The 15,124-nt window shown below is 45.7% G+C and overlaps 1 protein-coding gene across 1 annotated transcript in view; it reads left to right on the forward strand.

Annotated features, from left to right (window-relative positions):
• Positions 1 to 6,923: 6,923 nt before the first annotated feature.
• The window catches only part of POLA2 (polymerase (DNA directed), alpha 2, accessory subunit), a 27,552-nt gene continuing 19,351 nt past the window's right edge, over positions 6,924 to 15,124 (forward strand). Inside the window, exons 1-5 of the mRNA XM_010838049.1 lie at positions 6,924 to 7,364; positions 10,362 to 10,486; positions 10,975 to 11,072; positions 11,442 to 11,499; positions 14,835 to 14,941. Of these exons, the coding sequence (XP_010836351.1) occupies positions 7,286 to 7,364; positions 10,362 to 10,486; positions 10,975 to 11,072; positions 11,442 to 11,499; positions 14,835 to 14,941 (467 nt within the window). The 5' untranslated portion in view covers positions 6,924 to 7,285. The remainder of the gene's footprint in view (positions 7,365 to 10,361; positions 10,487 to 10,974; positions 11,073 to 11,441; positions 11,500 to 14,834; positions 14,942 to 15,124) is intronic.

Raw genomic sequence — 15,124 nt, forward strand, 5'->3', positions numbered from 1 at the left:
AGAAATAATTTTTAAAGATTCAAATCAGTATAAAAAGTAAACTGTAAAGCAGTTCACAAAAGAAATATTAGAAGGATAGCTGAATAAGCTTAGGTTGGGAAGATCTTGTTAAGTAAAGCATATTAAGGAAACCTAAAAACCTTAAAAGACAGATTGGGGCTTCCCCGTTGGCTCAGTGGTAAAGAATTCGCCTGCCAGTGCAGGGGACACGGGTTCAATCCTTGGTCTGGGAAGCTTCTGCATGCTGCGGGACAACGAAGCCCCTGCAGCCCAACTACTGAGCCAGCACTCTCAAGTCGGTGAGAGAAGCCACTGCAGTGAGCAGCCCGGGCTCCACGACAAAGAGTGGCCCCAAGCCCCACACCTGGAGAAAGCCCAGGCACAGCAACAAAAGCCCATCGCAGCCAAAAAGTAAATAAATAGTTAAAAAAAAAGAATGAGGAAGGCAGTGGTCTTTCCCCCTCCCCCCCTTCCCTTTGATTATAAAACTGTAGCCCAATAAGTTCTCGGGACGCAGCACCCTCTTGCCCACCCACTTGTAAGCCTCACAAGGGTTCTATTTTAGTAAATCACTTCTTGTCTATCACTTAGCCTCTCACTGAGTTCTTTCTGCACTAAGACATAAAGAACTAGAGCCTCTTGGACCACCCCAAAATGCAGCCTAATGATTTCGCTAGGGGTGAGATGTACAGTTCAGTTCAGTCTCTCAGTCATGTCCGACGGTTTGCAACCCTGTGAATTGCAGAGAGTCGGACCACCCCAAGATGCGGCCTAATGATTTCGCTAGGGGTGTGATGTACAACATGATAAATATAACTAACACTGCTCCAGGACTCTTGCCTGGAAAATCCCATGGACGGAGGGGCCTGGTGGGCTGCAGTCCATGGGGTCGCTAGAGTCAGACACAACTGAGCGACTTCACTTTCACTTTTCACTTTCATGCATTGGAGAAGGAAATGGCAACCCACTCCAGTGTTCTTGCCTGGAGAATCCGAGGGACAATGGAGCCTGGTGGGCTGCTGTCCATGGGGTCGCACAGAGTCGGACACGACTGAAGCAACTTAACAGCAGCAGCAGCAGCTGTACATTATATATGCAAGTTGTTACAGAGTAAACCCTTGGAATTCTCATCACAAGGAAAAAAATTTTTTTTCTATTTCTATAATGTTGTATCTCTAGGAAATGATGGATGTTCCCTAAGCTTATTGTGGTTATCATTTCGTGATGTAAGTCAGTCAAATCATTATGCCATACACCTTAAACTTATACGGTGCTGTATGTCAATTATATCTCAATACACCTGGAAGAAAATAGGATAAAAATACCTTTGATAAAAAAAAAAAGCTGGGAAAAATATACATGCAACACCTTTGATGGACAGTGATTATTGTCTATGGCAAGCATCTGCAAACATTTTCTGTAAAGAGCCAGACAGTAAATATTTGAGGCTTCGGGGCCTCAATCATAACCCTTCAAGTTTTTCTCTGTAGCACAAATGCAACCATAAAGCTTTCATAAACAAATACGCACGGCTGTGTTCTAAAAAACTACATGGATACTGAAGTTTGCATTTCATATAATTTCCACAAATCATTTTTTTTCAACCATTTAAAAATGTAAGAACTGAGGGACTTCTTTGGTGGTCCAATGGTTAGGAATCCACCTGCCGTTGCTAGGGACGCAGTTTTGACCCCTGATCCAGGAAGATTCAACACACCTCAGAGCAACTAAGCCCACACACCACAACTGAAGCCCACACACTCTAGAGACTGTGCTCCACCACGAGAAGCCACTGCAAAGAGAAGTCTGCTCACCGCAGCGAAGACTGGCCCCCACGCGCCGCAACTAGAGAAAGCCTGTGCACAGCAACAGGGGCCCAGGGCCGCCAAAAAAAACTAATGAATAAAATTACTTTTTAAATTACGGCATCATCATAAAATTGATAATCACTGTTGGTCATAATGCAAAGTAAAGGAATATCCCTTTAAAAAAATTAAAATGCAAAACCTGGGAATTCCCTGACAGTCCAGTGGTTAGGACTCCACATGTTCATTGCTGTGAACCCAGGTTCGATCTCTGGTCAGGGAACTAAGACCCTACAAGCCATGCAGCATGGTCAAAAACAAAATAAATAAATTAAATAAATAAACAGATAATTTTAAATATAAAAACCATTCTTGACTTGCAAGCCTCATAAAAAAGATAACTGGTGAAATTTGGCCTAAGGGCCACAGTCTTGGACCCCTGGCTTTGATGTACAAAAAGCCCCCGTTGCTTGGTAAGGAAAGGCAGAGGACAACGGATGTAAATCTGCAGAAAAAAACCAATCCAAACCGTCACTAAGCATTTGTTACAGGATGTAGAAAGAGATTTTTTTCCTTTTACCTGAATGCAATATATGACGAATAACCCTACATTCTAAAAAGAAAGTCTTGACATGCTCTTGAAAGCTTTCTAGAAGAGACCAGAACTAGTCCTTTGACTATCAACCCTCATCACTCATCTCCAGATAACAACAGCTAATAAAAAAAAAAAAAAAACTGAGGGACTTCCCTGGTGGCTCAGATGGTAAAGAATTGGCCTATAATGCAGGAGACCCTGGTTTGATCTCTAGGTCAGGAAGATCCCCTGGAGAAGGGAATGGCTACTCACACCAGTATTCTTGCCAGGAGAATCCCAGGGACAGAGGAGCCTGGCAGGCTCAGTCCGTGGGGTCACAAAGAGCTGGACACGACTGAGCAACGAAGCATGATAATTCAGAAAAGGAAAGAGAAGAAGGGTCAAAGTCATTCTTAGCCTGTTTAACACCCAGAACAGATGATGTTTTAACTCTCTCACCATTATACGACACTATTTTGGTAATTACCATGTAATGAAACCATATCTGCACCTTCCGCTATTCGAGAGGGTGTCTGCGGCCTACGTAAGTGGTGCAAACTTCTTGTCTTGAAGTTTTATTGGTCTCCCGCGTAAACCAAGCTACTCAGCCTCTTTTCTCCACTGAATTTTCCTACTGAGCTATCCTCATTCTATTATTCTTTATATCTCTAATTAGCATATAAATAGTCGCCTAGGCCGTCTCTCCTTCGAATACCCTGGATCAGCTGGGGCTGGTCCCCAGCACATATCCAATATTGAAGGCATTATATATTTCAAAATAGATCATGTCATGGTTCTAATAACTTCCTCTTCTGCTTTTTTTCTTTGTTGTGTTTTATTGGGTCAATATTAAAAAGCAAGACATTACTTTGCCAACAAAGGTCCGTCTAGTCAAGACTATGGTTTTTCCTGTGGTCATGTATGGATGTGAGAGTTGGACTATAAAGAAAGCTGAGCGCCGAAGAATTGATGCTTTTGAACTGTGGTGTTGGAGAAGACTCTTGAGAGTCCCTTGGACTGCAAGGAGATCCAACCAGTCCGTTCTGAAGGAGATCAGTCCTGAGTGTTTATTGGGAGGGCTGATGTTGAAGCTGAAATTCCAATATTTTGGCCACCTGATGCGAAGAGCTGACTCATTTGAAAAGACCTTGACGCTGAGAAAGATTGAAGGTGGGAGAAGAAGAGGACGACAGAGGATGAGATGGTTGGATGGCATCACCGACTCAAAGGACATGAGTTTGGGTAAATTCCAGGAGTTGGACAGGGGGGCATAGCGTGCTGCAGTCCATGGGGTCGCAAAGAGTCATACACGACTGAGTGACTGAACTGAACTGACTGGGTCAATGTCTTTTCCTGTTGGAGCAATGCCCTCCTCACACTGCTATCAAGGGATTTACAGATGTAATTATGTCCCCTAATCAGCTGACCTTAAGAAAGTGACATTATCTAGGTGGTCCTAACCTAACAACATGAGCCCACTAAAAGCACTGTCCCTAGCTGGTGGCAGAAACTTCTAGAAAGGAATGCAACTTAGCCAACACTTTAATTTCTAACTTACTGAGAACCCAGACATGTTGTGCCCAGACTTCTGACCTACTGATCTGTGGGTTAATAGATGAATGTTGTTTTATGCCACTAAATTGGTGATAAATTATTACATAGCAACAGACAAATATATGCTCTGCTGCTTGTACCCAGGTGAACTGATCCCACCCTCTGTCCTTGGTACCCACCAGTAATAAGTCTTAGGGGAATGTAAGGTGGTTTCCCCTCCCCAGCCCTCTCCCAACCGCAGTTAATACGCAGAGTACACCCTGTTTCACAGGGCTGGACTGAGGCCAAGACAGGGCTCTGCCTGGCCCTTCCTCTCTCATGTCCTCAGGTGCCCCCTGAAAGTCTTTGACCCCTTTAGTGCAGTCTCTTTTTAATGTCTGTTGCTGTTGTTTTGCTTCTATTTTTTGGCTGTACTCCAAGGCATAATGATGTTTGTTCCCCAAGCAGAGATCAAACCCAGACCCCGTGCCCCTGCAGTGGAAGTGCCACGTCTTCACCACTGCACCGCCCAGAAAGTCTCTCTAGTGCAGTCTTGAGAATCACTGCTCTAGTGATCCTCTATACTTTCCTACCTCTGGACACTCTGTTTCCATTTTTTAATTGTATTTTTTTTTCACAAACAACAAGAAATGAAGAGCATCTTTGTTTATAAAACTTTGAATTTTGGCTGGTTTTCTTAGGATAAGAAATGCTGAGTCAAGAGGGATGAATATTTTTAAGGCTCCTGATATATAACGCCAAGTTTTTCTAGAGACTCTACCAACCTACCATCCCATTACTGAAGTATGATGTCTAAGGTTATTTGATCTAAGCTGAGCCAATGGAGATTTTTGGCTCAACGAATTAGGAGGTATTTGGGGGGAAGACCCTCTTCTTATCTTACCTCTGAACTCTTTCCCATTTACTGACTCATCTTCACTCCCAAGCTTCCAGTAACTCACTGGGAACCTCTACCTGAAAATTCTAATTAGGTTGTCTCCAAAACTAAATCACTTGTCTCCTTTCCATTTCTTCTCCATTGAAATGCTCCAGATCCAGAAAACAGATCTATCACTATGACTGGGACCATGGTAGTAACCATGACAATAACCATGGCAACCAGATTCCCTAAAGAAATCACACTGAGGGCAGAGGTGACCCAGGAGACCCAGTGGGACTACAGGCTTTCCTCTCCTGCACTGGGCACAGAATGGGACACATAACGTCATGTACTCGAAGCACCTACGCACCAAAGGGCAAGACGAAAGAGTGACAGACACATCTCAACGAGTAACATGGAGCAGGGGGTGCCTGGAAGGCAAGGTACAAAGCCGGGATTTTGGTGCTGGCAGTTACAGCTTTGAGCTTTCCTGGTAGCTCAGCTGGTAAAGAATTTGCCTGCAATGCAGGAAATCCCAGTTCAATTCCTGGATAGGGAAGACCCCCTGGAGAAGGGATAGGTTACCCACTCCAGTATTCATGGGCTTCCCTGGTGGCTCAGATGGTAAAGAATCCTCTTGCAATGTGGAAGACCTGGGTTCGATCCCTGGGTTGGGAAGATCTCCTGGAGGAGGGCATGGCAACCCACTCCTGTTTTCTTGCCTGGAGAATCCCACGGACAGAGGAGCCTGGTGGGCTAAGAGTTGGACACGATTGAGCAACTAACCCCAGTACAGGTACAGCTTTTGCATGCAGAAGGCTAGCTTTCGTGGCAGGTAAGTCACCCTGCTTGTTTAACTTACATGCAGAGTACATCATGCTAAATGCGGGGCTGGATGAAGCACAAGCTGGAATCAAGATTGCCGGGAGAAATATCAATAACCTCAGATACACAGATGACACTACCCTTATGGCAGAAAGCAAAGAGGAACTAAAGAGCCTCTTGATGAAAGTGAAAGAGAAGAGTGAAAAAGCTGGCTTAAAACTCAACATTCAAAAAACTAAGATCATGGCATCCGATCCCATCACTTCATGGCCAATAGATGGGCAAACAATGGAATTAGTACAGTTTATTTTCTTGGGCTCCAAAATCACTCCAGATGGTGACTGCAGCCATGAAATTGAAAGACACTTGCTCCTTGGAAGAAAAGCTATGTTCAACCTAGACAGTATATTAAAAAGTAGAGACATTACTTTGCCAACAAAGGTCCATCTACTAAAAGCTATGGTTTTTCCAGTAGTCATGTATGGTTGTGAGAGTTGGACCATAAAGAAAGCTGAGTACCAAAGAATTGATGCTTTTGAACTGTGGTGTTGGAGAAGACTCTTAAGAGCCCCTTGGACTGCAAGGAGATCAAACAAGTCCATCCTAAAGGAAATCAGTCCTGAATATTCATTGGAAGGACTGATGCTGAAACTCCAAAACTTTGGCCACCTGATGCAAAGAACTGACTCCTTGGAAAAGACCCTGATGCTGGGAAAGATTGAAGGCAGGAGAAGGGGACGACAGAGGATGAGACGGTTGGATGGCATCACCGACTCGATGGATATGAATTTGAGTAAACTCTGGGAGTTGGTGATGGACAGGGAAGCCTGGTGTGCTGCAATCCCTGGGGTCGCAGAGTCGGACACGAATGAGCGACTGAACTGAACTGAACTGAAGGAATCTCTTCCCAGGTGGCGCTAGTGGTAAAGAACCCGCCTGCCAATCCAGGACAAGAAAGAGATTCAGGTTGGATCCCTGGGTTGGGAAGATCCCCTGGAGTAGGAAATGGCAATCCACTCCAGTACTCTGCCTGGAGAAGCCCATGAACAGAGGAGTCTGTCGGGCTATGATCCATGGGCTCGCAAAGAGTCAGACATGACTGAAGACTTGGCGTAGCACCAAGGCTAACTGCGGAGCCGCCTGTAGAGCGGGCGGGCAGCCAGGCACCGGCGCGCGAGCTGGCGCTCAGGCATTTGTGCTCAAGCGTTCTCGGACGCGCGTGCGCGCGCTTAGTCAGGGACCTGACAGCCGGAAGCAGGAGGAAGTGGTGGGGTTGAACCTGGGTCTCGCGCATGCGTGCGCCGTACAAAGCATTTGGCGGGTTTTTCCAGGCTACTCTGTTTTGCTCCCATCACTGAGAAGTTCTGCAGTGGCTTTTAGGAAGCAGGACGTTCCAGGGGAGCGAACTTCTCAAGCTTTCTGTTTTCTTTCTCTAGGCGTTTGAGGGCTTCCAAAAAAAGAAGGAAATAGTGTTTCTCCGTGACTGACGACTGCGCCCTTCTGACCGCCTGAGGTCTTGGGCCATTTGGTCACTCCCCGCCTCAGGCCCTCGGAGGGTGAAAGGATCAGAGGGACCTCGTTCTGCTCATCGATCTCCAGGCTTGTGGGTTTCTTGGCGTCAGATCGGAGCTAGGGTGGGCCCGGCCCCGGTCCCCCTCCTGGGTCATCATGGCTGTGTCCGCCCAGCTCTTGGTGGAGGAGTTGCAGATCTTCGGCCTAGAATGCGAGGAGGCTGTGATTGAGAAATGTGAGTTCCTTGCCCCCTCTCTGGTCCCCAGCCCAGGTCCACCCCCTCCCTGCTCTATTCCGAGGTTCACCTCCCCTAGATGGGGCTTGTCGGTGTTTGTGAGATGAGTGAAACTGAGTTTGAAACTTTGAAATGCTCACAGGGTACTGCTTGGATCCCAACTGAAAAATAAGAATGTGAAGAATGGTTTTCAGTCAGCGCAGTTGCACAGAATTAGGAAAATGTTTAAAGCCCAAGAGAAAAGCAAGAGATGTTGGGATTTTGAAATGTAGCTTTTTATTCCTGGCTCCTCCCTTTCCAGCCTACACCTTAACTTCTGCTGATCCATCACTTCTCATCAAAACTGTTGGTGGTCTGTGCAAATAAGAGTCCCTGTCCTGGGTTCCTAAAATTAAATTTTAGCTTTGCAAGGAACTTTAAGGAGCTTAGCAGCTGTTGCTGACAAAGTTTACAGGTGGAGAAACCTATTGTTGTTGTTGTTTAGAGGCTAGGTGTGTCAAAATGTTTTATGACCCCATGGACTATAGCCTGCAAGGCTCCTGTGTCCATGAGATTTTCCAGACAAGATACTGGAGTGGATTGCCATTTACTTTTCCAGGGGATCTTCCCAACCCAGGGATCGAACCCATGTCTGCTGCACTGCAGGCAGATTCTTTACCACTGAGCCACGGAGAAACAGATAAGGAGAGTTAATTGCCTGAGCTGGGCTGTGAACCAGATCTCCTGCGCCCACGTCCAGTAGTCCATTGTATTGGTGAGGCTCTAGGGCAGTGTCAGGAAGCAAACTCTCGGGAGGTGTGGAGTTACTGGTTTTAGAATCAGGATGATCAGGCATCTGCCTTTACCCTTCATCAGCACATTGAACTTCTTTTTTAATATAGAAAACCAGAATGCAAACGTTAATTTATGAGAGACTGGAATACTCTAAATTTTTATGTCCAGGGCATTCTCTTCCCAACAGGAGACTTGAATGAGAAGACCAATCATAGTCAGAAGTTTACTTGGTGAGCCTAGAGTCAAAACAAGAGAAATGAGTTGTGTGAACTAAGTTTGTAAAGGCTTCAATCCAAGATGCCTCCTGGTCCCATTTCGTGTAGGACCACATTGGCAGTGATGTTGGAATTCTAGACTTGTGCTTCATGATTGCTAACCTCACCTGGACCTCAATATTGCCTGACATATCTTAGCATATTTCCCTGATCTGTTCACTCTGAGTCTCCTATGGGAGACATTCGTCACCTGGTCCTCCTTTGACAGTCTTCTGTCCCATGCTCACTCTCAGCTGATGAACTTACTTTCTGTTTCCCTGAGAAAAATAGAAGGATCTGTGTCTATGCTATATTCCTTGCCTCCTCCCATTACAGTGAATAAATTCTCCATATTTCCAGCAAAAGCCACCCGCTCCACTTGAGTCTTGAATCCCATTCCTTCTCTCATCCTTAAGGACATCACTTCAGTAATTCTTCCCTTTCTTATTTTCTGTTTTCTCTCCGTAAGATATTTTTTCCTAGTAGCCTAGGAATGTGACTCTTACCCCAGCCTCTAAGTACTCCATTGTTGCCCCATCCCACTCCAGTTATCTTCTCCCAGTTACAACAAATCTTCTCAGAATGATGGCCTCTTCTTCAGTTTTTCCTCTTTAAGCCCATTTCAGTCAGCTTTTTCATCCCCACCGCTTCACTGAAACTGCTCCTCCCAGGGTCACCAACGACCTTCACCTGGCCAAAGCCGCAGATGCCTTTTTCTGTCCGCCTTTGGATGAGCAGCAGCATGTGATGCCATTCATCCGGTCCTCTTCTTTAAAATGCATTTTCCTCTTAGCTGCTTGGACACTCCTCCTGGGTGTTCTAATGTGCATGCCACCACCTCTTAGCCTTTGCACATTCCTCTGCATTCTAAGCCCCAGCTCCTTGATGATCTCACCTGATCTCATGTGTTTGCTAGTGGTCCCCAGATTTATAACTCAGCCCAGACCTTTTGCCTGATCTGCAGGCCAGTCTGCCTCCCACATGTCTCCAGCTGGAAGTCTGATTGGCATCTCAGCCTCAGTGTCTGAAGCTAAGCTCCTGCTCCCTCTCCTCAGAGTTCCTCCTGCTGCCTCCCCATCTCAGTTCATAGTAACTGGCCCCTTCTAGATGCTCAGGCTAAACCCACAGCATCATCCTCATGACTTCCTCTCTTTACACCCCACATCCGGTCAGCAGATCCCAGGGGCTCTACCTTCAGGATGCTTCCAGTCTAGAGTCCAACCACTTCTCCCCTCCTCTACTGACACTGCCTTGACCCAAGCAACTGTCATCTCTCGCCATGGATTTTGCCATGGTTCTCTTCATTGGTCCCTGATTCCGCCCTTGTCCCCTTCAATCTGCTTAACACAGCAGCCAGGGTGACCCTGTTCATTGGAAGTCAGGTTGTGTTACTGTTCTATTCAAACCACCCAGTGATTTCTGAGCTTGCTCAGAATAGTTACAGGGGCCAGCAGTCTGCACCCCCTTTACCCTTTCAGCTTGTCTCTGTCTCCTCCTTCCTCTTTGCATCCCAGCCGTGGAGGTCTTGCTGCTCTTGCTTCTCCCTCAGGATCCTTGCCTGAAAGCTCTATCCCCTCAACACTGCCTGCCACACTCCTTTACTTCTTCCAAGTCTACTCAGATGTCATGCCCTCAATGAAGCCTTCCCTAATCACTGTGTTTAAAATTGCCAGCCCCCTGATCCCTCTCCAGGCTTTATTTTTTCTACAAAACACATTTAACCAGCTAACATACATTTTTTACTTATTTGGTTGTTTTCTGTCTCTTCTCCATAGTGAGCTGCGTGAGAACAAGGGTTTGTCTCTTTGTTATTCACTGCTATTAATATATCCTTGTGTCTAGAACAGTGCCTGTCCCTAGTAGGTGCTGAATAAATGACTATTGAATAAATAAAAGATTATTTTCACTTTTCAAGGTGAAAGCCACAAGAAATGAACTAAGTTCTTATGTGTCCAATTTCCCCCTACAGTGGTAGAATTGTGCATTCTGTATGGACAGAATGAAGAGGGAATGGCCAGCGAGCTTATAGCCTTCTGCACCAGCACACGTAAAGACTGCTTTACCTTAGAGACCCTGAATTCTTTTGAGCACGAGGTAAGAAGAAACTGTAGGCAAACTAATAATGTAAATTTCCGTGTCTGCTCTGTCGGAAGGTGGAGCACTGTATTGAGAAGAGTGTGTACCTTAGAATCAGACCTGGATTCCAGTCCCAAAGTGAGCTTGGACCAACTCTTTAATGACTCCTAACCTCAGTTTCCTCTTCAGTCAGTGGTCCCCATGATGTGTATATTTTATGGTTATTGAATGAATTGAGAATGGTTGTAAGTCCCTCCTAAAACTATGCTCAGCAGGTGGTAGTTTGTCAGCAAGTAATTGGTGTTAATATTAGAATTGTTACGTGTTGGAGAGAAACAGCGACAGGTTAAGTCTTTAGTCTATCATGTACATCTTCATTCTTCTTTTGAGGAATTTTATATTTTCGATTATATTTCAAAATGCCCATTATTACCTCATGACTGTGGGAAACGCTTCCTCTATTACTTGACTATGGAATAATATATTCATTATCTTTTATTCCTCAGTTTCTGAGCAAAAGAGTGTCCAAAACCCGACATGGCGCCTCCAAGGACAAGGGGCTCAGGCACGCAGGAGCCAGAGACATTGTCTCCATACAAGAGCTGTATCCTTTTCTGCTCAAGGCCCTTGTATCAATCTACATATTGTATTTTATCATTTGTCTATAGTTGCATGTGTAAGTTAAGAGCAAGTAATAAGGGATCTCCCTGGTGGTCCAGTGGTTAAGACTCCGAGTTCCCAATGCAGGGGACGTGGATTCCATCTCTGGTCAGGAAACTAAAATCTGGCGTGCTACATGGCATGGCCTAAAAAAATTTTTTAAATAAATAAATAATTTTTTGAAAACCACAAAAAACATAAGAACAAACTCAAATTTAAAGTAATATACCTAGTATTCAGATTTCTTATTTGATCGATCCTTGCCTTAGATTTTGGGTGGAAGTTTATTGTTTCTCTTAACCAGTGTTTTTAGAATTGAAGTGGAGGAGGAAGAGGAGACCCTCTTGAACTCTTACACCACACCCTCTAAGGTGCGTGTACCCTGTTTGGAAATTGCATTCTACATGTAGCATTTTTTTTCTTTATTCTAAAAATATCAGCACAGCACTTGAAGTTCTGAAGGAGAAAATTAGCCACTCATACAGTTCCTACTCTATTTCCACGTATGCATCTTCCTTTCCGATCATGTGCGTAGATGATTTTACATGATGGCAGTCCTTGTGGACACATAGTTATCCTGCTGTCTTCAGTTAGCATATCATAAAATTTTGATCAGTGTGATTTCCCCATAATTGCTCTTTTTAGTGGGAGTCTCGTTTTGTATCGGGTGGAGGCACTGTGACTGCTGCTTATCCAGTTTATGTGTTGGATCCCGTGGTAAGAGGTGGAGTAGAGCAGTGGAAGGGCACGGTCCTCAAAGCCTGAGTCAAAGACATAAGTGACCTCGAGTGAGCTGCTTTTATCTCTCTGAGCTGCCATTTCCTTTCCTACATAATCAGGGTTCATTCATTCACTTACTGAGCAACTACTGTGAGCCAGACACTGGATGAACTGGTGAATGAAGCAGCCAAGGTTGTGCTCTGCCCTCAAGAAGCCAATAGCCAGCAGATAATACCCCGTGATATTATCTTGAATAATATCTTGAAGGGCTTGAAAACTAAATGAACATGTAAAGTGCCAAACCCAAAGCAATGTATTCAATAATCATAGTTAGTCTTTATAGAAAATGAATTTGTGGCAATCCTTAAACAAGGAGCAAGCCTTAATCTATCAAAGTAAATTACACTGTAACAAAGAAGATGATAAGGGAATTCCCTGGCAAGAACCTGGTGCTCTCACTGCCAGGGCCCTGGGTTCAGTCTCTGATCTGGGAACTAAGATCCCACAAGCCATGCTGCACGGCCCCCCACCCAAAAAAAAAAGAAGGAAGGAAAGGTGAGTCATTTAAATGTGCTTGTGGAGAGCAAAAAAGCTAAAATGTTCACAGCATCAGAGTTGTTCATATTTGGGAGGACTGACTCGTGGTAACTCAGCTCTCAGTAGACTGATACATAAATCAGATGCAAATTTACTTAATTTACTGTTGAAGTATACACATTTCTGATGGCTGAAATACCATATTGAGGACACCTCATTCCTGCTACAGAAGTACTCAGGAGGCTCGAACACAGATCAAAGTTTGGCCATGGAATCATAGCCAAGAGATGAGCTGAAATGAGTGAACAGTTTGAAATATGCATCTGGAGCTCAGAGGAGAGGCAGACTGGATCTGGGGTAGAAACAGGAAAAAGACTTGAACAGTGCCCAGCACGTGGGAACTCGGGCATCAGCGCAGCACGATGACAGGGTGAGAGCCCAGGGCTGGCCTTTCCCACCCAGACTAGTGCCAGGGGCAGGAGGGCCCATATTGCAGAGGTGAGTATGTCAGCGGTCTTAGCTTGTCACCATTAAATATTTAACTTGTGCAATGACAGCTACTCTTTTTTTATTTTAAAATATTTATTTATTTCTTTGTGCCAGGTCTTGGTTGCAGCATGTAGGATCTAGTCCCCCGAGCAGGGACTGAACCCAGGCTCCCCTCCACTGGGAGTGCAGAGTCTGAGCCACTGGACCACCAGGGAAGTCCCACCAGCTACTCTTGCCCCCGTGCTCACTATAAATCTTCCGGTTGTAGTCCGGCTCCCCACATGTCCCGCCTGACAGGGAAAGATGTGTCAGCCTGGGGATTTGAAGTTCCCGTGCTGCTGGCGTCATGCTTCTAATAAGTGAATAATCTGGCTATAACTTGGGTTCCTGTGTGCTGTGAGGATGAGCTCCCCCCAGGGTATGAGACTGCAGTCCCTCTGTATGTCTCGTTATGGGTGGATAACCCGGCCCGTAGTGTTAGCAGTGAGTCTCCTGAGCTTGCTTCGAGTGAGCACACCCCAGGGACGTCTCGAGCTGGTTTGCTGACACAGTCAGGTTTCACCACGTGGCTGAGGGCTGAGCCCCAAGGCTCTGCTCTTTCCCAGAGTCCTGTCCTCTTGCTTCATCCTGGGAGATGGACCTGGAGCTCTGTAGCCCCTATATATTAGAAGGATCTTCGGGAAAAATAGTTTGAGAAAAGCCTATTGAAACCATAAAATCTTTGCCATCGTTTGGCCCAGTAATCGCTCCTAGTAAGAATCTCTCGTAAGAAATCATCCAAATTCCAGGAAAAGCTACGTGTGTGATAGCACCTCAGTATTTGTTGTCTCCAGAAACAGATACACCCAACAATAGAGAAGTAGTTACGTAGACTATTATGTATCAATTCCATCCACACAGCTACCAGAAAGGGTGAAGACTGACAAAGTAGGAGAAATGCTCAGAATTAATATACAGCAAAAAACTCAGTATATACAATACTTCAATGAAGGATCATATTCAAACTAAGATTATAACTATTAGAATATTTTCAATTGGAAAAATATTGAAATACTAGAAAGGAGTATTTTTAAATGGCTATTGTATAAGTGTGGTACATAAGGAAGGGTCCTTTTAAAATCTAGTTTCCATTCCAGCCACTTAAGGGTGGTTTCGAATCCTGCTTTCTCTCTCCTTGCCTGTCTGTAGTCACCCCTGTAGGCAGCTTTGGTGGCATAACCTAAACCCGCAGCCAGGAGGAGCCCAAGGGCAGGGGAATGCCAGCCAACTAGCCGGCTGCCTGGTTTCCCTCCAGCGGAGGATTTTGTCTTTGCTCAGCCACAGTCCGTTGTCCCAGACTCTGGGGAGCGAGGGATCTCGGGATTTGCCAGTTTCACCCTCCACTCCAGGCATCTCTTTGGATTCTTCTTAATGAGCAAAACCACTCAGAAAACAAAACTGACCATCAGTGAGGCGTGTGCTAAATACTCTCCAAGTATGAGCTCACCCGTGTTATCTGCCTGGAGTCACTCCCTTCTTTAATTCTGAAAACGTGTGGTAGACTTTGCCAGAATAAATAGTAACATGGTCCCATCTCTTGACAGGAAAATGTGTCCGTGCAGGTTAAAACTGTGTGTGTAGCCAGACTCCCAGCTGCGGTGAAGCAGAGAGGTGGGGAAGGAAAGTGAGCACGCGGGCGATTTGACAGGACAGATCGCCTGCTTGGCAGTCCTGCAGGGGGATGTTGTTGGCATTTGTTTCATAGTTGCCTCCCAAATGGAGACAGCGTACTGCTGAGGACTGAATTACAGTTGCTGAAGTCTGAGATTCTGCTTGAAAGATGGGTTTCAGAAGAAACCCAGACCTGTGCCGTCTGTGCCCTTCATCCGGGCACGTCCTCCCTTTCTTCCTGAGGATATGCGCACTTCACTTAGCAACCTGGGTCTAGAGTGACTGGGCCCTTCTCCTGTTTTGCTTCTAGGGTTCTCAGAAGCGAACTATCACCACCCCAGAAACCCCCCTCACAAAGAGGAGTGTGTCTGCTCGGAGCCCCCATCAGCTCCTCTCACCATCGAGTTTCTCTCCAAGGTATGCATTCTGATAATTCAGCTGTCAGGCAGCAGGCCTGCCCTCCCCTCTCTCTGGTTACCTGGTGGAGGTAACCAGACACTACAGCCTGACTTAAGGAAGAGGGGTGGACGTTTCCCTCTGCAGTCGACTGGCTGGACGGCCGACTGCTCCCTCCCCTCCCCACCCTCATCCTGTGTGGAA

The sequence above is a fragment of the Bison bison genome, unplaced genomic scaffold, assembly GCF_000754665.1.
Source record: "Bison bison bison isolate TAMUID 2011002044 unplaced genomic scaffold, Bison_UMD1.0 scf7180017864089, whole genome shotgun sequence".
In the NCBI taxonomy this organism is placed as follows: Eukaryota; Metazoa; Chordata; class Mammalia; order Artiodactyla; family Bovidae; genus Bison; species Bison bison.